This window comes from Balaenoptera acutorostrata, chromosome 15 (genome assembly GCF_949987535.1).
Source record: "Balaenoptera acutorostrata chromosome 15, mBalAcu1.1, whole genome shotgun sequence".
NCBI lineage: Eukaryota > Metazoa > Chordata > Mammalia > Artiodactyla > Balaenopteridae > Balaenoptera > Balaenoptera acutorostrata.
In genome coordinates, this window is record NC_080078.1 from 73,367,599 (window position 1) to 73,389,795 (window position 22,197).

Sequence of the window (22,197 nt, forward strand, 5' to 3'; positions counted from 1 at the left end):
GCCGGCGACGTACCTGCCCTGCTCCCTCTCCTCCCCTGGGCCTTTCACCCGTCCTCTCACGATCAGGCTCCCAGGGAGTATGGCTCCCAGGGAGTATGGCTCAGAGGGCGCGGGGCCGGCGGGGTCAGCGGGCGAACCCGGGTCGCGGGGAAACTCTGCGGGAGTTCCACAGCCCAGCAGCCGGGTTCCAACCTGACCCCAAGCCCGCGCCCTATAGTGACGTCAGGCGGTGCGACTCCCGCGATGCCTCGCGCGGAGCCTGAGCCGGAGCGCGCGCCTGGAAGTGGACCCTCTGTGGGCGGAGGCGCGGGCTCTGTGGTCAGACGGCCTGGGGTCTTCGGCCTTTATTCACTAGTTGGACCCCCTCGAAACAGGTCACGTCTCTTGTCCCTGGTCACTGTGGGCGGCGAGAGACTTCCAGGTGGACTCCAAGGCCTGATTTTCCCTCTCCATCTTCACAGAGGTGGGTGATGTTACCTTCAAGTGCGGCCGCGGGACCTGGCCTGGCTGGGCCGTGCAGGTGGTTTCCACCCGCCTCTCGACTAGGTCTTGGTGTCCGTCGTCCGTTCCCTCCCTGAATTTGTGCCCTAACTCCTTAGTCCGCGACTCCTTCCAGCTTGATTGCTGAACTGCAAGTGGCCATGTTACAAAAGGAAGAACTAAGTGTTTGTGAAAGCTGATGCCCCAGAAGGCCCAGGATATGAAGTCAGAGGTGTGGGCTGGACGTGGTGTGTGTATTAAAGCAGCCCAGGATCCTGGTTCTTCTCTTGGAGTCTCATCCCCCTCATCAGGAATGCAAGAGATTTGCATTAGTTCTCTGATTGACCAGGGATGGAACCCGTGCCCCGCGAAGTGGAAGCGCGGAGTCCTAACCACTGGACCGCCAGAGAATTCCCAGAAGGTTTCTAAGAAACCAAATTCTCACTCTTTGCGATTGCATAAATGAGGACACAGCTAGGGCGGGCATGAGTCTAGACAAGCCCACGCAGGGTTGATTGCCCTGTTCTGTGGTCAATGACCCCACACTTCTCCCAGTGATTGAAGAGGGACTCCTAGAGTCATGCAAATGGAACATATCCATCACTCCCCCAAAACTTCCTCGTGTCCCTTTGTCATCCTTTCTCTACAACCATTGTCACTTTAGATTGGTTCTGTCACCGTTGATTGGTTTGCAATTTCTGGAGTCGTGTGTAAATGGAATCACACAGTGTGTACTCTTTGTCTTCTTTCAGCATAATTATTTTGAGATTCACATTGTATAAGTAATTCCTTTTTATTGTCAGAGTGGATATATTTGTTTTATATCTATAATTTGTTTATCCAGTTACCTGTTGATGGACATTTGGGGTGTTTCCAGTTAGGGGCTATTACAAATAAAAGTATGTAAAAGGCTCTGTGTGAACATGTGCATTCATTTTTCTTGGCTCCATATGGCTGAGTCATATGGTAGGTGTATATGTTTTTAAGAAACTGCTGTGCTGTTTTCAAAGTGGTTGTACAATTTCACATTCCACCAGCAGTATTTGAGAAGTCTGATTACTCCCCACCTTCAACATTTGACGTGATTAGTCTTTTTAGTCAGCGATTTTAATAGGTGTGTAAATCTCATTGTGGTTGTAAATTTGCATTTCCCAAATGAAATAGTATTGAGCATCTTTTCGTGTGCTTTGCCAATGGATATATTTTGAAGGTAGAGTTTGAGGGTAGAGCCAATAGGATTTGCAGATGGGTCAGATAAGTGATGTGAGAGAAGAATCAAAAATGACTTCAACTCAACTCTACTCAGTGCTCTGTGGTGACCTAAATGGGAAGGAAGTCTAAAAAGAGTGGATATATGCATAACTGATTCATTTTGCTGTACAGCAGAAACTATACTCCCAATAAAAAATTTTTTTTAAAGTCAAAGAAAAAAATGACTTCAACTCTGGGCAGTCTGAGTACTTCCTAATATTTCTCTCCTTGACATGCACTGGCTTTTCCCTCTGGCCACCTTGCAGATTCCTAAATCACCCAGCTTTGAAGAGCCTTCAGTGACCCCTTTGGTTGATACCCACAGCCCCTGCCTTTATCTTCACCCTGATAGATCTAATTTTCTGTTTACTCATTGTCTCTCCTATCAGCTGGTGAGGTTCTGGAGAGTATAGATGTTGAATTGTCTCCTGATGACTAGCTCCTTTGAGGTGCAGCCCAGCCTCAATCATTTCAACATATTTTCACAAACTGTACTCTCAATTTACATTTCAAAGTATGGGTGCTTTGCTTCAAGCCACCTGCCCACTAGCTGTGTGATCATGGCAACTTAACACCTGTGTGCCTCAGTTTCCTTATCTTTAGAATTGGGAGCTTATTGATTGATACCTGCCCCTCATAGTGATGAGCATTAAATGGAAAATGAAGGCAAAGCTCTTAGTATGGTGCCTGGCCCATGGTGTCTTCCCCAGTAAGATCCAGCTATTATTTTCTGACCTGAATATTTTGCAGGTCCTTTGCTGGAACTCAAATATAGATGCTTTGCAAATAGTTATTCATAAAATCTCAATCTTTTGAGAAGTGGGCGAGGAAATTTATCTGTTGAGGTCTGATTTCTTGAATCAGTTAATTGAATTGCTTCCCTGCATTGGGATCCACCCTGTTGTTGAAAGTTTTGCATTTCCACTGCTGGTCCTGGACCTCTCATGCCTCTGGCCACTTACCTGCTGCCATGACTCTGTCCTCTACACTGATGCCCTTGGGGGTGAGGCAGAAGTATCTTTTTTTTAAAACTTTTTTCTTCTTTTCCAGCTGCACAGTGTGTCTTGGGGGATCTTAGTTCCCTTCAGGGATTGAACCTGAGCCCTCGGCATTGAGAGCGCAGAGTCTTAACCACTGGACCGCCAGGGAATTCCTTGGGCAGAAGTATCTGAAAAACATTCCTTTGTTTCAAAATCTCTTTTGATGGTCCTTATAAGACACAATCGAAACTCTAGCAGTCCAAGTTCCCCCAGTTCTGTGCCTTCCTAACAACTCTCCAGCCCAAATGTTAGCTTTAACATTTCATTCATTCAATTAAAAATGTGTAAAAGCCCTTCTGTGAGTACCTGCCAGGAGCCAAACATTATTGTCAACATCTGAAGATGAAATGTGAATGTGGGGCTGTCTGCTCTTGACAGAGCAGTAAAATTATGGGCAGAGGAAGTACGGTGGGAGGACAAGGGTGAAAAGGGAGGTGCTCAGTAGGTGGAGGGGAAGACGCCAGGCAGAGGGACATGTGATCCTACTTATCATTTATTTGTTATCAATCAGTGTTTGTTTTGTGTCCAGGCTGATGCTGCATCCCGAGCATTTAATAGATTTGATGCTGTCTTCCCAAGACGGGGGCAGGCCCTGGGGTTTGGAACCTGGGGTGGGGCAAACTGTGGAATGACCAAATGACTGAAGCCTCCCTGTCCAAGGAGGACATGTGCAGGAAAAGGTTCCTGGTAGAGTGCAGTCTGTATGTTATCAGTCCTGAGCCCAGGGACCACTCCCAGCCGTGGCTGCACCCAGGACACTTGGAGTCTTCTCTCCAGGGGTATCTGTTGGCATGACGATAACTGGAGAAGACACACTTGTGCAGATAACCAGATTCCATCTGGTACCAGGGTGACCTCCCTGCTCTCTGACTCGAAGCACTGACTCCAGGCTTCTTAGACTCTGATATGGACAAAGAACATCACCTGCCACTTCAGTAAACAAAGGCTGTTGTGGCCATCAAGCCCTCAGCCACTGCAGCGACCCCTGATGGTGCGCCCTGGGGGGATTCAGGATGGAGAAAAACAGGATACTGGCCCTAGATAGTTAAGGTGTGTATCAAACAAGTAATTTCAATAAGCTCAAACTCCTGCATCTTCCCACACATAGAAGAGTGCTAAATTCATTAACTTAAGATGTCTGGTTTTCTTTAGTTAGCAGTAATCTTTTGATGTTCTGACTACTTGGGTTTTTTTTGTTTTTGTTTTTGCAAAAACTACTATATATCCTGGCTCCTCCCTTACCTCTCCGGAACAGTCCCTCAGCTATCTGAGATGCTATAGCCCAGGCTTAAGTCCTCAGTAATACTGCTGAATAAAACATAATTCTCAACTTCTAGGTTGTGCATTCTTTTTCAGTCGATAAGTGTATTGGTCAACTGGCTAGCAACTGGAGACAGCTGCTCCCTGTCTCTTGCCTTGGGCAAATACCTTGCCTGAGCTGGCAGGTCCTGTCTCTCTCCTGAAATGGGACTAATAATCCATGTGAGAGTGTGTGCTGTGTGCAAAGCAGCTTCCTAGACCTCAAAGGACAAGCATGAGAGCAGCTGAAGAGTTATAATAATAACAAAAAGTAATATAGTGCTTATTATGTACCAGAGATTGTTCTCAGTGGTTTACATATATAAATTTATTTAATCCTAACACCATCCCACAAAGTAGGTACCAGTGTAGTGATTAATAGCATATACTCTGGAACTAGACAGCCCAGGCTTGAATCCCTTCTTTGCCATTTACTAGCAGTGTGACCTGGGGGAGGCCTGTGTCTCAGTGTCCCCATCTGACAAAAGAAGAGAATACTAATACTACCTCATAGGGTTGCTATGAGGATTAAATGAATTAAAATGTATAAAGCATACAGAACAGTGGCTGGCACATAGTAAAAACTATCTAAGTCTTTGATAAATCTCATTTTTATAGATGAGAAAACTGAGGCACAGAGAAGTTATTTGCCTATGATCACATAACTAGTAAATGATGGAGCTGGGAATGAAACCCTAGGAAGTCTGGCTTCAGAGCCTACACTCTTAAATATTATGCCCTAGCAATGAAGAGGGGATGTCCACATGAATTACTTTATGAGGGAAGTGGGTGGGGGAAGCCCTGAATTAATTGATGTGGAAGCTTCTAGCAAGTGTAATAAGATGTCAGTGTTCCTTCTGTTGTGGTAAGTGAAGTTTGCAGCAGTGGGCTGGACTGTCCCCAGGTGGCCAGAAGTTTCTGGAAGAGGGGTCTGAGGCATAAGCAGGGGCTAAGAGGCTGAGGTTTAAGCCCATCTCCCCAGGCTCCTGTCTCATAATTCATTTATCCCCCTTTCAGCACCCTGTCTTGGATGTGGGGTGAGACTCAGGAGGTACTTGGTAAATGGCAACTTAAAATGGAAAATCCTTGCTAAGCCTCTAGGAGTTTAAGCATGTGGTAAACTGAATTCAGTTCAACAGTTGAATTCTGGGCCCTGGGGATACTGCTGTGAACTGAGGGGCCACTTGGACCTTAGCAAGCCCATAGTTCAAATGGGGAGACACACAAGTCAACAAGCAGGCTGGGACATGGACTCTAAGGATAAACAGGAACTAGTCAGGTGGGAGGGGTGGGAAGTGTACTCGGCCCGAGTAAAGGCCAGGAGGCTGGCGAGTTTCCTTTGGCTGGGGGCGGGGGGCTGGGGGGTGGGGCGGTGATCTGGCAGAATCCTATAAATACCTGATTACAGACTATTTAACCCTGCGGGAGAGGACCTAGATTTTAAGTTCTGGAGAGTTAAGATCAGGTTTGCATTCTAGGAGGCTTGCTTTTGGCTGCCAGGAGTCAAGCTGAGGAGCTGGAGCCATTGAATTCGAGGCTGGAAAGGAAGCAGGGAGATGGTTTCAAGGCACGGACCCGGTCTAGGTAGGGGTGAGGGGGCCGCTTTGGGGTGGGGCTGTAGGGACGCAGGAGAGGCTTGGACTAGAGCTGGCCCTTTTGCACAGGTGGTTTCCCCGGCCTGACTCTCCCATCTTTGCGGCTCACTCCCTTTGCTCAGTCTTTCCTCCAGGGCCGCCCCGATCACTCTTGGCTCGGACCAGGCCTCAGTCACCTGGCTGCCTGTTTTGAGCCACACCCACGCCCTCCCTGCCCTGGGGCTTCAGGGCTCTGCGCAGGTGCGGCGTTCTTCGGCTCTCCGGCCCTGCCCCCCGAGCACGCCCCGCCCGCTGGCCCCGCCCCGCGCACGCCAGCCCGCCCGCGCGCCAGGCCCGGGCGGCGCCGACGCGCTTGGCGGGAGATAGAAAAGTGCTTCTGTGCGCGCCGGCGGCTACCGCAGCCCCTGCGAGCAGCGGCGGGACCTGCGGCCACGCTGACGCTTCGCAGCGCGGCCCCGGGGCCCGGAGCGGCCGGAGCAGCCCGCACCCTGACCCCGGCCCGGCTCCCGCTCCGGGCTCAGCCGGCGGGCGGGCGAGCGCGGCGCGGCCCGGGCCGGGGGGATGTCTCGGCGGACACGCGGGTGAGAGGAGCCGGGAGGCTAAGGGCCCCTCCCCCCTCCCCGACCTCCCCCGCACCCCGACCTCTGCCCCCACCCTCGCCGTGGCCCTTCTGGGCCGGGCGGGGGTGGGGTCCTCAGGAAACGCAGTGTCCGGTGTCGCCCGACGCGGGGAGACGCGGGGGGTGCGCGCGAAGCCGGGGGGCTCTCGGGGGCCCCTCGCTCGGCTCCCTGGGCCTCGGAGCTGGGGCGGGCGGGTCTCCTGGGACCCGGGCCAAGCCCTGCATGATGTCATTTTGTCTCCCGCCTAATTGCGGGGTGGGGGTGGGACGGCGGTGTCAGCTAGAAGGGGCTTTACCGGGGAGGGAGGCGACCCCTGGAGAAGGAAAGTGATTTTCCAAGTCACGGCGAGCGGGCGGCCAAAGCCTGGGAGGCTCTTGTCGTTCAAGCCTTTTGGGGTTCAGATTTGCCGGTGGGCATTTCTTAACATTTGGGGAAACACAGAACCCCAAGCTCCCTCCCCCGACCTAGGAAGGATGCAGGGGCGGGGGGGGGGTGACTTTTTGGTCCCCCACCACCTGGGTTGTGGACCCCAGCTCGTTTTCGTTTCGGAGACCTGTCTTCCTGTTCCACATGAGGGGTTTGGGGCAGCTGAGGTTGAAGGCGAGGGGAAGAGAGACTGATGTGTATCGAGACCGCTCTGTGCCAGCAGCCCCTGGGGTGGAGGCAGGAACTGCGGTCTCCATCTTACTTAACTCGCCAGAGAATGAGTAGCAGAGTCAAGCCAGGAACCAGGTCTGTGGGCTCCAGGTCCCTGTCTTAGACCTGTGCACCGGGTGCCTGAGCTCTGGGCTTTTCAACCAGTCTGGGAGTCACGGAGGACAATGGGATTCTGCCCTGTTGCCTCCCTGGATTCATGCAGCCCAGATAACTTCAAACCCCACTTCAGATGGTGTTTGCCTTCTCAGGCCCAGCATATAGACCTGAGAAGCAATCGTTGCTGGCTTTCCCTAGAATTCCTTTCAGCAAGGAAGCATCTGATCCCTGGGCAGTGGTCAGGCTCAGGGTGTGTCTTCCTCAGGCCACAATTTCTCAGGGCAGCTCCAATTCCCAAGGGTTGTTCTGGGCAGGCACTTGTCAGGCCCTGAATTTCTGGTTCAGGAAGTGTTAACTCCAGGCAACAACCAAGGCCCCAGACAACTCCCAGGTCCTCTGCTACTTCTCCCCTGGGGCTCAGTGGAGGACCCCCCGCCCCATCCCCCCAGGTGAGGGATGAGTTCTGTACCCTGGAACAGCATTCAGTTTGATTCTTGGCCACTCGCTGTAACTCTCCTCTGCACCAGTGCCCTACTTCCTGCTCAGCTTCTGACTCACCCTACCTGGAGCAGAGCCCAGCACATGAAAGGGCATAGAAAGGGTGTGTTGGACCTCCATGTGGTTGCCACTACTGACTTAGCCTCTGCTTTTCCAGCTGGGATTACGAGATAAGGACTGGAAGGTGCCAGTTGGAGCCTGGCTTAGTGGAATTGGCAGGTGGCATAACCCCTGTGAGCCTCAATGTTCACATCTATTAAATGGGGATAATGAGAATGCATGTGAAGTAGACAGTCATCATCGTGTTGGTGATAGAAGTATATTACCTCACAGAATTCTCCCAGCCGTCTGAGCTGCTCTCCCCATTAGAGTATTTTGGAGCACCAGAGAGTGTTCACACAGAAACAGTTTCTTCCTCGAAGGAACATTTGCTGAGCTTCTGTCAGAAGCTGGGTGCTGGAGAACCAAAGATAGTTTCTGTCAAAACAGAGTCTGGGGGCAGTTGATGTTAAAGCCAGCTTCCTTCTGTTATTAGCATCTTGTAGAGTTTTTTTGCCTCCTACTTTGCGATAGTGGAGGACCCCATGAATTGGGTTGGGAATGACAAGAGAAGGCTGAATTCCAGCTCCTCCTGTGACTAGTGTATTGCTGGGTTTAGAAATCCGTCTGTCCCTTCCTTTCCTAATTCTAAAAAGTTTACTTATATTAGCATTTCTTATCGACTAAGAGGCAGCAGTTTTGCATGTTTATTCATTCCTATATCCAGCCATTCCCAGAGCAAACATTTCTTAAGGCATTTTGGTGCTACCCCCCCAAAGGCCCTACAGATGTGAGGTGGAGCTGACCTCGGTCCAGGTTGTCAAGGAGACAGGCACTTGCAGCCTAAGGGCTTATGTTATGAGATGGGAGGATTTCCAATGTGCTCTGGGGAGTGTGGGTGTGGTTAGGAAGATGCTGAGAAGGGGAAAGGAGCGTGGCCACAGAAGGAAGTCCTCTTCCTCTTTTGGAGAGGCCTGTGCTTGCCTTGCTTGTTTGGAGACGTGTAGGCTTTTCCCACTTAAAAATGCCTGACTTCGGAATGTCCCTGACAGAGGTGACTAATGGAGTTGGGAGGGTGCTCTTGTGAGCCCCGGACATGCCTGGGGGTGGATAGCATGATCTCCATTTTTGTAACTATTAAACCTGATAAATAGGAAGATTTTGGAGTAACTTGGAAAATTACCTGTTAGAAAATAAAAGCATCCAGAATTCAAAGCTGCTTGTACTCTGATTTTTCGCTCCATAAACTAGACCTATGTGTAGGCAAGGATTGAGAAGGGGTATGCAAAAATGGACATAGTTACTGAGATAACATATTTTAAATGGTTTTCTCAAACAATATTTCTTAAAATCCTGGTGCTTGATGATTACATACGTCATCAGCTTTTTTTTTTTTTGGCTGTGTTGGGTCTTTGTTGCTGCACGTGGCTTTCTCTAATTGCAGAGAGCGGGGGCTCCTCTTGGTTGCGCGGGCTTCTCATTGTGGTGGCTCCTCCTGTTGCGGAGCACGGGCTCTAGGCACACGGGCTTCAGTAGTTGTAGCACGCGGGCTCAGTAGTTGTGGCTCGCGGGTGCTAGAGCACAGGCTCAGTAGTTGTGGCGCGGGGGCTTAGTTGCTCTGCGGCATGTGGGATCTTCCTGGACCAGGGCTGGAACCCGTGTCCTCTGCATTGGCAGGCGGATTCTCAGCCACTGCACCACCAGGGAAGCCCACATACATCATCGGCTTTAATCCTTAAAATACCCATGCAAGTTGAAAAAGTTTTGTTATTTAAAAGAAAATTTGAAATAGGTGTCTGGTGTTGAATATAATATTCTTGGTGAAATCTTTTTTCTTTTATAAATTTATTTATTTATTTTTGGCTGCGATGGGTCTTCATTGCTGCATACCGGCTTTCTCTACTTGCGGCAAGTGGCGGATACTCTTTGTTGCAGTGCGCGGGCTTCTTACTGCGGTGGCTTCTCTTGTTGTGGAGCTCCGGCTCTAGGCGCACAGCCTTAAGCATTTGTGGCGTGCGGGCTCAGTAGTTGTGGCTTGCCGGCTCTAGAGCGCAGGCTCCAGTAGTTGTGGCACACGGGCTTGGTTGCTCCACGGCATGTGGGATCTTCCCGGACCAGGGCTCGAACCCGTGTCCCCTGCATTGGCAGGTGGATTCTTATCCACTGCGCCACCAGGGAAGTCCTTGGTGAAATGTTAACTTCTTTTTTCTTGTAGCTTTTGAAATCATTAGAGTGTTAACTGAAAATGAAAGAGTAAAGAGGACTTCCCTGGTGGTGCAGTGGTAAAGAATCCGCCTGCCAACGCAGGGGACACGGGTTCGAGCCCTGGTCCGGGAAGATCCCACATGCTGCGGAGCAACTAAGCCCGTGCGCCACAACTACTGAAGCCTGCGCTCTAGAGCCTGCAAGCCACAACTACTGAGCCTGTGCGCCTAGAGCCCGTGCTCTGCAACAAAGACAAGTCACTGCAATGAGAAGCCCGTGCACCATAACAAAGAGTAGCCCCCGCTCGCTGCAACTAGAGGAAGCCCGCGCACAGCAGCAAAGACCCAACGCAGCCAAAAATAAATAAATAAATAATTTTTTAAAAAAGAGAGAGTAAAGAAAAAAATAGCCCATAATCCCATTTCATTAAAAAGTTTTTAAAAAGAGGAGGGTGGAAGTACCTACATTTTACCTACAGTAAAAGCCTGCGTCCCCAAAACCTTTCCCTAGAGGTCATGGCCACAGTCCACACTGTCTGTCCATCATGTAGCAGCAGATAGAGAGACACATGTCCTGACCTTTGGCTTGCTTTCCCTGCAGTGAGGAGCTGGATGAGCTGCACTACCAGGACACAGATTCAGATGTGCCGGAGCAGCGAGATAGCAAGTGCAAGGTCAAGTGGACCCACGAGGAGGTGAGTGACACCGAGGGGCAATTGCGGGGGTGGAGGTGATGGCAGCTGGGAGGCTGGACCAGGAACAAGAGCCTGGGTTGTGTCTGCCTGATGCCCCGACCAGTATGATGAAGAGGAGGAGCTGATGAAGGAAGCAGATGGGGGAATTCCCTAGCGGTCTAGCTTTAGGACTCCGTGCTTCCAGTGCTGGGGGGCCCGGGTTCAATCACTGGTCGGGGGAACTAAGATCCCACAAGCTGCATGGTGCGGCCAAAAAACAAAAAAAAAGAAGCAGATAGACACTCTGGTTCTCCCTGATGATGCTTCTTCTCAGAGCATTCCTGGGCACTCTCAGTATTGAGGACTCTTAGGGGGATGCATCTCTCAGACCTTGGGGCCAGCAGTTGCCGTTGTGTCTCTTGAAAGCTGGTGTGCTCTGCATCGTGGACTTTAATTGTGCTTCTTGTCCTTTAACTGCTGGGAGGTTTAGCCAAATCTGCAAACCCCCTCTTTATTATCATTTAAAAAAAATCATTGTATTTTGTCTGCAATACCAAGCTCTGAATTGATTTTATTCTTTAATCAAGTTTATGAAGTATAATTTATATACAGTCAAATGCACCTTTTTAAAGTGAACAATTCCAACAGTTTTCAATTTTTTTTTTTTTAATGTGTGTCCACATGTGCAAGGCTGATTTTTTTTTTTTAATTAATTAATTTATTTATTTATGGCTGTGTTGGGTCTTCGTTTCAGCGCGAGGGCTTTCTCTAGTTGTGGCAAGCGGGGGCCACTCTTCATTGCGGTGCGCGGGCCTCTCACTATCGTGGCCTCTCTTGTCGCGGAGCACAGGCTCCAGACGCACAGGCTCAGTAATTGTGGCTCACGGGCCCAGTTGCTCCGTGGCATGTGGGATCTTCCCAGACCAGGGCTCGAACCCGTGTCCCCTGCATTGGCAGGCAGACTCTCAACCACTGCGCCACCAGGGAAGCCCTCCAACAGTTTTGATAAATGTATATTACTCACAGAAGCACCACCTTGATTATCCCCAGAAGTTCCCTTTGTGGCCCATCTTTCCCAGCTCCAGGCAGTCGCCCATCCAGTGTCTCTCTGTTTGATCGTTTTGCCTGTTCTCGAATGTCCTACAAATGAAATCATACAGCTCTACTGTTTTCTATCTGGCTTCTTTTGTTCAGCATAATGTTGCACGATTCAGTAATTTGTTCATTTTTTCTTCCTGAATAGTATTCCATTGTATGGATAGACCATAGTATGTTTCCCTTGATGGGCATTTGGGCTATTTCTAGTTTTTGGCTATTGTGGATAGAGTGGCTGTGAAAATTCTTGCCTAATTTTTGAGGATTATGTTTTCATTCATCTAGAGAGGATACTTAGATACGCTCATGGTGTATGTATATGTTTAGTTTAGAAACTGTCAGGTTTTTTTCTGACTTAGTTGTACCAATTTAGACTCCTACTGGCCTTATCTTTTTATTCTACCTCTATTTTCCTGTATGTGTTTAGTTTTAAGTCTTTTTTTTTTTCCCCCCTTACTGTTTGAGTTGTGAAACACTCTTAAATCATAAAAGATGTTTCTTCAGAGGAGTGCTAAGCCAGCCTTTTCTGTTCATCCCACTGTGGACCAGGGACTGTATTCCAGTCTTGCAGGCTTAGAAGAACAAGCAAGACGGGGTCCCTACCCCAGAGCATCTCTCTGCCTGGACCATGCACAGGCCTGTGGACATGCTGTGGCCATCATGGTGCTGGCAAGACCGGCGTCTCTTTTTTTTTTTTTTTTTTAATTTATTTTTGGCTGCGTTGGGTCTTCATTGCTGCACACGGGCTTTCTCTAGTTGTGGTGAGCGGGGCCTACTCTTCATTGCCGTGTGCAGGCTTCTCATTGCAGTGACTTCTTTTGTTAAGGAGCACGGGCTCTAGGCACGTGGGCTTCAGTAATTGTGACTCACGGGCTCTAGAACACAGGCTCAGTAGTTGTGGTGCACGGGCTTAGTTGCTCGGTGGCATGTGGGATCTTCCCGGACCAGGGCTCGACCCCGTGTCCCCTGCATTGGCAGGCGGACTCCCAACCACTGTGCCACCAGGGAAGTCCCAAGATTGGTGTCTTTTGTGCTCACTGTGGTGTCTCTCCTGTCTTATACTAAGCCTCCTAGACGTAGGAGGCACCTTTAATTGTTGAAATGCCTTTTTTTTTTTTCTCTCTCTTTCTCTCTCTCTCTCTCTCTTTTTTTTTTTTTTGGCCTAGAGGCTTGTGGGATCTTAGTTCCACGACCAGGGATTATAACTCGCACCCTCAGCAGTGAAAGCACAGAGTCCTAACCACTGGACCACCTGGGAATTCCCCGAAATGCTTTTAGAAGTTGAGTTTACTGTTGTCTGAGAGGTTGAGAACAGTTTCATGGGTAAGGATTTGGAAATTCATCAGTCAGGTGTGCAAAATGGTGGGTAAGTCAATAGGAAACGGGTTATAGGTGGAGAAAAGCAAGAGGAGCCCCCGTTTGGCTGGAGCGAAGGGTCCTTAAAGAGGAAGCGTGGTTGATTAAGATGGAAAGATCAAATGGGGTCCAATCCTGGAAGGCCTTAGACTTCGGACTCAGAGATGTAGGCTTGTTCAGCTGGCAAGGTGAAGCCATTGAAGGTTTTTGAAGCAGATGTGGGACATGACCACAGCTGAGCTCCAGGGAGCTAGTCTGCTGTGTGTAGGGTGGGTAAGGGATTTGGGGGCAGCCTGAGGCTGAGGGAGTTGGAGAGGGTGCTGTGCCGGGCAGGTGGGATAAGATGGCTGCGGAGGGACGAGGGCAGCGCAGGTGGGAGCGGACAGGTGGAGGGGGCCCATGGGGTCCGGCAGGAGCTGGAGACGAAAGTGTCCCCCCCAGTCGTCGGGGAGGATGGTGGTGCTGGAGATGGACACAGGGGACATGGGCGGAAGGCAGGGGTTGGCCTGGCCAGGTCGGGCAGGCGGCAGGGGAGGGCAGGGTGTCCGGGACTGGCTGTGTGGGCGTGGGCTGGCTCAGCTACAGGATTTATGGGGACTTTGTCCAGCCGGTGCTGGGCTGTGGCCAAGCTGCAGTTGAGGGTCTGGATTTCTCTGGTGGCCTTTTTTTCTGTCCAGGAGAGAGAGAAAAAAGAGAGAGAGAGAGTGTGTGTGTGTAAAAACACCTAACGTTAAATGTACCATCGTAACTATTTTTAAGTGTACAGTTCAGTACATGAAGTATATTCTCACTGTGCAGCAGGTCTCTAGAACTTTGTCATCATGCAAAACTGAATCATTAAACACTTAATTCCCGCCCCCCCTCCTCCTAGCCCTTGGCAACCACCTTTTTCTACTTCCTGTTTCTATGATTTTGACTGCTTTAGATTCTTCACAAGAGTGGACTCATACACTGTCCTTTTGTGTCTGGCTTATTTCGCTTAGCATAATGTCTTCAAGGGTCATCCACGTTGTAGCTTGTAACAGAATTTCCTTCTGTTTTAAGGCTGAATAATATTCTACTGTATGGATATACTACATTTTCTTCTTTTTCTTTTTTTTTGATTGAACCCGGGCCCTTGGCAGTGAAAGTGCGGAATTCTAACCACCGGACCGCCAGGGAATTTCCTACATTTCCTTTATATATATAAGATATTAAAAAATTGATTCGATGGAAGAATACTTTACATACAATCAACTACAACCATTAAAGTACAGTTCAGTGAGTTTCAATGGACATGCTACCATGAAACTCCCAGCACCGTCATCGTAGAGCGTTTCCATCACCCCAGGCATTTCTTGCTCCCTTTGCTGTCCATTTCTCCCTACCACCACCCCTGACCTCAGACACCACTGACTATCTTTTTGTCCCTATAGCTTAGTTTACATTTTCTAGAAGTTCTTAAGCACAGAATCATGCAGTGTATATTCTTTATGTCTGGCTTCTTTCCCTCATCACAATGATACTGTGATTTCGTGTTGTTGTGTAAATCAGTAGTTTATATTCAGGAGAACGTTTTAACAGGTACTGTTTTCCTTCCCTTCTGAGTGCTCTTGATTCTGCCCATGTCCCCCATCTCCAGTGCTGGGTCACTGTCGTCTCTGGCCCAGGTGCCTGTAATGGCCTCCTCTCGTTCATTCTGCCCACCTGTAGCCCCTTTTCCTGCAGCTGCCAAAGTGAAGTTCATAACAAGCACACTGAACCGTGACCACCCACTGCTTCAGCGCACCAGTGGCTTTGCGTGACGCAGAGGCCCGAATCAACCCTGCATGTGGTCTGGCCCCTGCCGTCCCCTCCAGAATCCTCTTGCATCCCTCTTGCTTGCTTCCTGCATTCTAGCCTCACTGGACTTCCTTGGAGCCTGTCCCTTGGACCCCCCAAATAGGCCTCACCATCGACCTCTCCATACCCCCCAGCACCTTTCCTTTTGTTTGCAGGAGTCTTTGATTAACATCTGCTTCCCTCTAGACTTTGAGTCCCATGAGCTTGGGCAGCTCCAGTGCTGCCCGCTGCCGTGCCTGGTGTGCCTGGTGTGTAGTAGGTGATCACTTCATGACTGAGTGGCTGCGTGAGGCTGTTTCCTTTGGGGAGGGCTCCGTCAAGAGCAGCTGTTTTCTGCACGCGTGTAGCTGAGCCCCCTGTCTTTCCGGCTTTGGCAGGATGAGCAGCTGAGGGCCCTGGTGAGGCAGTTTGGACAGCAAGACTGGAAGTTCCTGGCCAGCCACTTTCCCGTGAGTGCAGCCCCTCTGCGGCCTCCTCCCCCAGGACAGTGGGCCCGGGACAGACTTTCTGTCAAGGAGAAGAAAGGGGGGTTCCTTACCAAGTCCCCCCCAGCTCTCCCAACAAAACAACCTTCCAGGCTTCCTAGGCCCTTTCTTCCCAAACCGGAATCCAAGGCACCCTGGTGTAAGCGTCTCCACACAGCAGCCTCCGTGTGCCTGACGGTCTTGGGCTCCGTGATCATGAAATCAGATCAGTGACATACTTGCATTTCTTCCTGCAAGTCAGGAGCGAGTTGGTGCTCGGTTTCTCAACCGGGAGACTGAAACTGAGGGGAAACAATACCTGAGCAGGCTCCAGGGTGAGGCCCCTGCGGAGCTGGCTGGTACCACCACGTGCAGCATCTAGAGGCTCCTGGTGATGCGGGTCCCCCTCGGGTCCCCATCCCCAGCACTGCCGGCGTCTGGCAGGGAGGGGATGTGGCAGGAGCCGCTGTCGGCTCATCTCCTGGCTCATCGGGCAGCTCAGGGACCAAGTCACCAGACCCTGCTCACCTCCCCCTCCTCACCTCCTCCTCCTCCTCCTCCATGTGATCTGAAACCTTCAGGGAGATACGACCCTCCCAGAAGCAAGCAAGGATCCCTGATGTAGCCTGCAGGCTGGGACGGGGCGGCCCCCTTGTGTTAGGGCAGCAGGCGGTGGCTTCCCACGTGGTTCTGAGTTTGCCTGGTTCCATCCGGGCCCTCTGGTAGCCCAGGGAAGCCATGCGTGTTCCGGCCCGTGGGCAGGCAGTGTGTGGTGGTGCAGGGAACAAGACAAAACCCCGCTGAGGTGTCCCCTGAGCCCAGTGTGTGTCTAGGGTCCAGGGCCACCATCCCAGGAGTTCTCACGGGTGCCTGTCCTCTTCCCAGAACCGCACTGACCAGCAGTGCCAGTACCGGTGGCTGAGGGTCTTGAATCCAGACCTCGTCAAGGGGCCATGGACCAAAGAGGAGGACCAGAAGGTAACGCCCAGGACAGTGCCTGCCACATAGCAGGCCTTCACCCACCCCAGGGAGTCAAGGGACTGAGGCTGCCCTGGGTGTTGGCTGGGCTGTCCGGCTGGACGTTGGGTGTGTGACATCCCGCTGGTTGGTGCTGGGGTGGGGAACGGGCCGGTCCCGCTGGCCTCACAGCAGCTTTCCCCCAAGGTTATCGAGCTGGTCAAGAAGTACGGCACGAAGCAGTGGACGCTGATTGCCAAGCACCTGAAGGGCCGGCTGGGGAAGCAGTGCCGCGAGCGCTGGCACAATCACCTCAACCCCGAAGTGAAGAAGTCCTGCTGGACGGAGGAGGAAGACCGCATCATCTGCGAGGCCCACAAGGTGCTGGGCAACCGCTGGGCCGAGATCGCCAAGATGCTGCCGGGGAGGTGAGCTGCCTGCCGGGGCCTTTGCGGGGATGTTCCAAGGCCCAGTCCGATTTCTCTGGAGTTGTTCACTTTTCCCAGAAGCAAATGAGTCCTTCAGATTCTTGCCGGGGTGGGAGGGGATGGGGGGGGGTGGGGCGGGGCCCAGCTGCAGGGAGTCTGGAACAGGGAAGGGAGGGGGCCCTGGGGGCCTCCCGTTCACTGTGCAGACTCTCATCTGGTCCCGCTTTCGGCTCTGTGCCGTCCCTGCCCTCTGCTGTGGCCGAGGTGGCCTGGTTATGTTTTTAGAGAATAAACCTCTTTCCTCCTGCCTGTGAGGTCAGGGCCAGGATCTGGACGTCCGAACCACTGCCCGTTTGCACCCTACTCTTCACGCTGGGCCTGGCCCCTCCAAGCCCTGGGCCTCTTGGAGTTCTGCAGGGAGCATTAGGACGACTTGGCTCCATTCTTGCTAGAATCCTCCTCCAAGGTCAACTCCCAGTCTCCTAAGTTGCTCACTGCTCCCCTAACTGCTTTCCATCTTCTGGAAACTTATAAAAAATCACTTACTCCCCACTGTCTTCTACCCTGCTCTTTTCATCTGTGTGCGTTTTTACCTTATTTTGTTTCCTTTCTTTGCCATGGCATTGCGGTCCTGGGAAGGAGAGGGAAAAAAATGCCAGATGGTCTCTTTCCCCTGGAGTCTGGTATCATCTGTTTCCAAAACTCAAACCCGAGTGTGTTATCCTTTTGGCACTTCTTATAACACTTGGGTTGAAGACTCGAGCCTCTTTCCCGTGTGGCCAGCCTGGCCTGGCTGAGGCCACCAGCCTCGCCTTGATCTGCCGTCACCCTTGCTCATCTGTGGGGCCTTAGCTGCTCCGACCTCTTCTCTCCCTTAGACACGGGAGAGCTCTTTTCTGAGAACGAACGCCCTGTGCTCCTGGCAGCTTGGATGCCCTCTAACTTGTGCCCATCACGTAGCCAACACGCTCTCATCCTTTGGTTCTCAGTGGGGACATTATTTCCTCAGGGAAGGTTTCTCTGTCCTTTCCAACTGTGGTCAGTCCCTGGCCACCTCCCCATAGTGCCCTGACCCCTGCCCAGTCAGCACTGTGTCCTGACAGCCTGCAGTGGGAATGAACAGAGATCCAGACCCTCCTCTTAGACTGGTGGCTCCGTCAAGCTGTTATTCTCTGTTCACCGTTCAAGGGAAAAGCACTCTGCGTGGAAACCCAAAGAAGGCAGCGCCTCTGTGTGTCTGCAGTTCTGAACTGCTGTAGGTCTGTGGGCTCTGACGCTGCTGAGCCCCCCGTGCTACTCACTGTGATGCTGCTGTGTGCTTCTGTAGTTTCGTACTTCTTTGTGCTTCATACTGCTGTCTGCTCCTACTACTCTGTTACTCTGTCCTGCTGTACCTGTCTGCTTCTCTCCCTCCACGCTTCCCCGACTCCTGTACCACTGTGCTACTTTCTGCTTCTGTAGTGTGGTGTACTACTCTGACTTAATACCATATATGTTTCCTCTTTAATCTTCAGCAAGTGATGGAGAGTGAAGTAGTCTTTTGATTCTCCAGATAAAAAAGCCAAGGCTCAGAGTGGTCAGTAGTGGATCCTCTGTCCTCTGGCTGTGCCCTCTTTGGCCATTTTCTGTCTGTGGGACGTGATCAGGGCTTGTGTTCCAGGTCACTGAGCCTCAGGACAGAGGCCAGCGGCCAGCAGCTTACTTACGGTTTCTACAAATGCAGAGTGAGTGGGAAAGGGAATGAGAGTTCCCAGAATGTTTCAGTGTTAGGATTTTACCCTGTAGGCTGAATAAGACCTTTGCTTATTTCTCAGAGGTGTGTGAAAATCTTCCGTAAATCGTTACAGGCTGCAAGCATGTCAGACTTCATCTTAGAGCTAAGAGCGCTTAGAACTCCTCAGGTTGAACCCTCATTTACAGAAGCGGGAGCTCAGCTCAGGGAGGCTAGTGACGCGCCCGGTGGCGCACGGGCCCTGGTGCTGGGGTCAAAGATCCCCGGTTGGCCCCTGCAGGACAGACAATGCTGTGAAGAATCACTGGAACTCCACTATCAAGAGGAAGGTGGACACGGGAGGCTTCCTGAGTGAGTCCAGAGACAGCAAGCCCCCCATGTACTTGCTGCTGGAGCTGGAGGACAAGGACGGCCACCAGAGTGCCCCGGCCTCAGAAGGCCAGGTGAGTGGGGCGGGGGCGTCAGGCAGCTCGGCCACTGGGCTTGGGTTAGTTGTTTTTGTTTTCACGTGTATCTGATGCCGTCTCATCAACACCTATTCCTCCTTTTTCACCTGTTCCGTGGCTGTTCCTTAATCCTGCAAGAGGTTCTCACTGTGGCCTCACGTCTCTCACGAGGGCCTTTCCCTGTGTCACCTGTGCCCATGCTTGGTGCTCATCTGCCCACAGATGCAGGATGCCAGAGCCGACGTCAGGTGAAGAAGGGTCAGGTGGGGAGGTCCTCAGCCTCCTCCTGTCCTCAACAGCTTCCTTCCTACCCGTTGCTCTTTCCAGCCTTTTCATACTAAAAGCACGTATGCAATTCTAAAAAAATCAGATTTGTTGAGGTACAAGGACATACAGTAAAATTCACTGTTTCGTGTGCAGGTCTGAGTCATGACAGCTTTAAACAGTCCTGTAGCCACCACCATAGTCAACAGAGAACATCTCCGTCACCCCCCATATTCTTTCAGCCCTTCTCCCATCCTTAGTCCCTGGCACCCTTCATCTGTTTGCTGTCTCTATAATTTTCTAGAAAGTCATATAAATGAAGTCATATGGTATTACATTTACAATTGTTAACATCTCCCATCCTACACTCCAGAGCATACTTTTTTTAAATTGAAGTATAGTTGATTTACAATATTATAGTAGTTTCGGGTGTTTATGGTTATTTTTGAACTATCTCATATGATTTATTCTTAAAAAACAAAGATTTGAAGCACATGTGTCGGAGTATGAAGATGGGACGTTGCTGGGTACATGGCAGATGACACGCTTCCTCTACACTGTTTTCCAATCTTTTCTGTAATTGTGAACTATTGAATAGTTCTTAACACTCCACCTTTCCTTTTCCTGCTGGCCAGATTATAACTGTTCACTGCTCCAGTTCTTCTGCAACACCCTGCTGGAGCATTATATAGTGTTTTTGCCTCTCTTTCTGGATTTTTCCGCTTCAGAGACTATTCCTTGCTTCCCAGATATGAGAGCATCTATGCGGTAACAGTTGAAAAGCTATAAAGTGAAATGTAAAAGGACTTCTCCCTCCTGTCTGGATTCCCCATGGGTCCCCTAACCAGAGGAATTCACTTCTCAGTTTCTTGTATGCCTAAGTAATATGTTTTCCAGGCTTTTACTTCTGATTAAATAAAAAGCATCCGTGCCACAGACAGAAACAATGTACGTCAGCAAACACGGAGAAGTCATCTTTCAGGATAGGGCAGAGTGGACTGTAGTCTCTGAAAATCCTCCTTGGCTGAAAGTCATTTCCTTGACTCTGTTTTCACCCCCCTGACGCTTTGTGTCTGGGAGGCTGGCCCTGTTGGGCCAGGGGGAGCTCCAGACCTTGATCCTGAGCACACAGGTCAGGTTACAGTGTGGGTTTCAGCCTCACCAACTCCTCTCCACTGTCATTTTAATGGTTCTATTGTGCTGGTAATTTATTTAATTAAGGTTACACCTGACTTTTTGTTGTTAGAAACAAAACTTTAATGGTTGTCCTTGTAGCTAAATCACTGCTTATTTGCTCAGTTGTCTCTTGGGAAATTCCTAAAGGTAGCTAGATAACATTCTTTAAAAACTTTAAGGGACTTCCCTGGTGGGCCAGTGGTTAAGACTCCCGCTTCCAGTGCAAGGGGCCTGGTTCGATTCCCTGATCAGGGCACTAAGATCACGCATGCTGCATGACATGGCCCCCCGCCCCCAAAAGACAAAAACAAAATAGACGTTAATACATTTTGCTAGATTGCCTGCCAGAAAACGTTTGCCTGTTCTGTGTGTATGGGACTACCTCACTAGTCAATGCTTGCAATTATAAATGATAAGTACTGAATTTTATTAGAAATTGCCAAACTTTTTTCAAAGTGGCTGTTTTCTGAAGTGGGAATCACATGTTGGTAGCTTTTAAATAGTATTCATAGCATTCTTCCCCTCCAGTTATAGCAGTTATAAGTGTTTAATCCAATCTGCTCTTATCTCCTTTTCTTCCTTTGCTTATATCTCAAACCATTTCCATTCTGTTCCCTTGATGGCAGTGGCAATAATAGTTACTAATTAGGTTGAAAGGTTTTCACACAGTTGTTGATCTATGTACCCTCCCTGCTCAGTAAGCCTCAGTGTCCTCATTTTCTAGGCAAGGAAACTGAACCTCATCACAAGCTTGCCCAAGCTGGGAAATGGAAAAGCTCTGTCTGCATCCAGAGCCCATGTTCTCCCCCCATTAACACAGGACCCCGCTTCTCGCTCTCGACCAGGCCTGTGTTAATCACGTGTGCTGTTTTCAAGGCTCCTCAGGGGCTGTCAGGTCAACGAGTCAAGCTTGTTTCTGAGGTTCTGCCAGGAGAGCGATTGCCACAACGATCTACCTCTTTTTCTTTATTTTTTTTCTGTCACAAAATTAGTCTCCACTCCTTTTTCAAACTTTCATTTTGAAATAATATTAAGTATACAGAAAAGCTGCAATAAGAGTGCTCACCTATATCCTTTACTGGGTTCATTAATTTTTAAACATTTGTCAGATTTGCTTTATCTTTCTCTATGTACATTTATTTTTTTTAAAGACCCTGTAGTTAATTATTTACTTAATGGCCGTGGCATGCGGATCCAGGCCCCCTGCAGTGGAAGCCTGGAGTCTTAGCCACTGGACCACCAGGGAAGTTCCAATATGCATATTTTTTTAACCTGAGTTATTTGAGAGTTGGTTCCATACACTGTGCCTTTTATTTCTTAATACTTGAGTGTGTGTTTCCTAAAAATAAGGACATTCACCTGTGTGATGACAGTACGCACTTGGAATTTAACATTGGTGTGGGACTTTTGACTAATCTACCGTCTAGATTCCATTTTTTCCTGCCCATGATCCAGTCCAGGATTAGACACTGTTTCATTGTCATATGTCTTTCATCTAATTTTATCTGGAATAGTTCATCAGCCTTTCCTAGCCTTTCACGATACTGATGTCTTTGAAGCGTAAGGTAGGGCTAGTTATGTTACAGACTGTCTCTCAATTTGGGTTCACTTGAGCTTCCTTATTATTAGATTCGGGTTGTGCGCTGTTAGCTGGAATACGGCATGGTTTATATCTCATAATGAAAAATCCAAACCGCGTGCCCTGTGCCCACCAGGGAGGTCTCGTGACCAGCTGGCCCCCAGCGTTCCCTGCCCTGAAGGAAGAGGAGAGCAGTGAGGAGGAGGCCACGGGGGCTGCCCCCTCCCAGGAGCAGGAGCCTGTCCCCGCAGAGCTGGACGGAGTGCGGACGCCAGAGCCCCTGGAGGACTTCCCCAAGCGTGAAGACCAGGAGGGCTCCTCGCCGGAAACCAGCCTGCCCTACAAGTGGGTGGTGGAGGCCGCCAACCTCCTCATCCCTGCCGTGGGGTCCAGCCTCTCTGAAGCCCTGGACTTGATCGAGTCGGT

At 50.3% G+C, this 22,197-nt stretch overlaps 1 protein-coding gene and 1 long non-coding RNA gene across 2 annotated transcripts in view; both read left to right on the forward strand.

The window, feature by feature from the left end:
* The first annotated feature begins 257 nt into the window (after nucleotides 1-257).
* Nucleotides 258-1,392, forward strand: LOC130704934 (uncharacterized). Its single transcript, XR_009005486.1, has 2 exons — nucleotides 258-463; nucleotides 600-1,392. It is a non-coding gene; the product is annotated as an uncharacterized LOC130704934 (long non-coding RNA).
* A 4,600-nt stretch (nucleotides 1,393-5,992) lies between these two features.
* Nucleotides 5,993-22,197, forward strand: part of MYBL2 (MYB proto-oncogene like 2) — a 29,645-nt gene continuing 13,440 nt past the window's right edge. Inside the window, exons 1-7 of the mRNA XM_057529808.1 lie at nucleotides 5,993-6,246; nucleotides 10,381-10,474; nucleotides 15,103-15,174; nucleotides 16,075-16,167; nucleotides 16,354-16,574; nucleotides 18,587-18,749; nucleotides 21,908-22,195. Of these exons, the coding sequence (XP_057385791.1) occupies nucleotides 6,227-6,246; nucleotides 10,381-10,474; nucleotides 15,103-15,174; nucleotides 16,075-16,167; nucleotides 16,354-16,574; nucleotides 18,587-18,749; nucleotides 21,908-22,195 (951 nt within the window). The 5' untranslated portion in view covers nucleotides 5,993-6,226. The remainder of the gene's footprint in view (nucleotides 6,247-10,380; nucleotides 10,475-15,102; nucleotides 15,175-16,074; nucleotides 16,168-16,353; nucleotides 16,575-18,586; nucleotides 18,750-21,907; nucleotides 22,196-22,197) is intronic.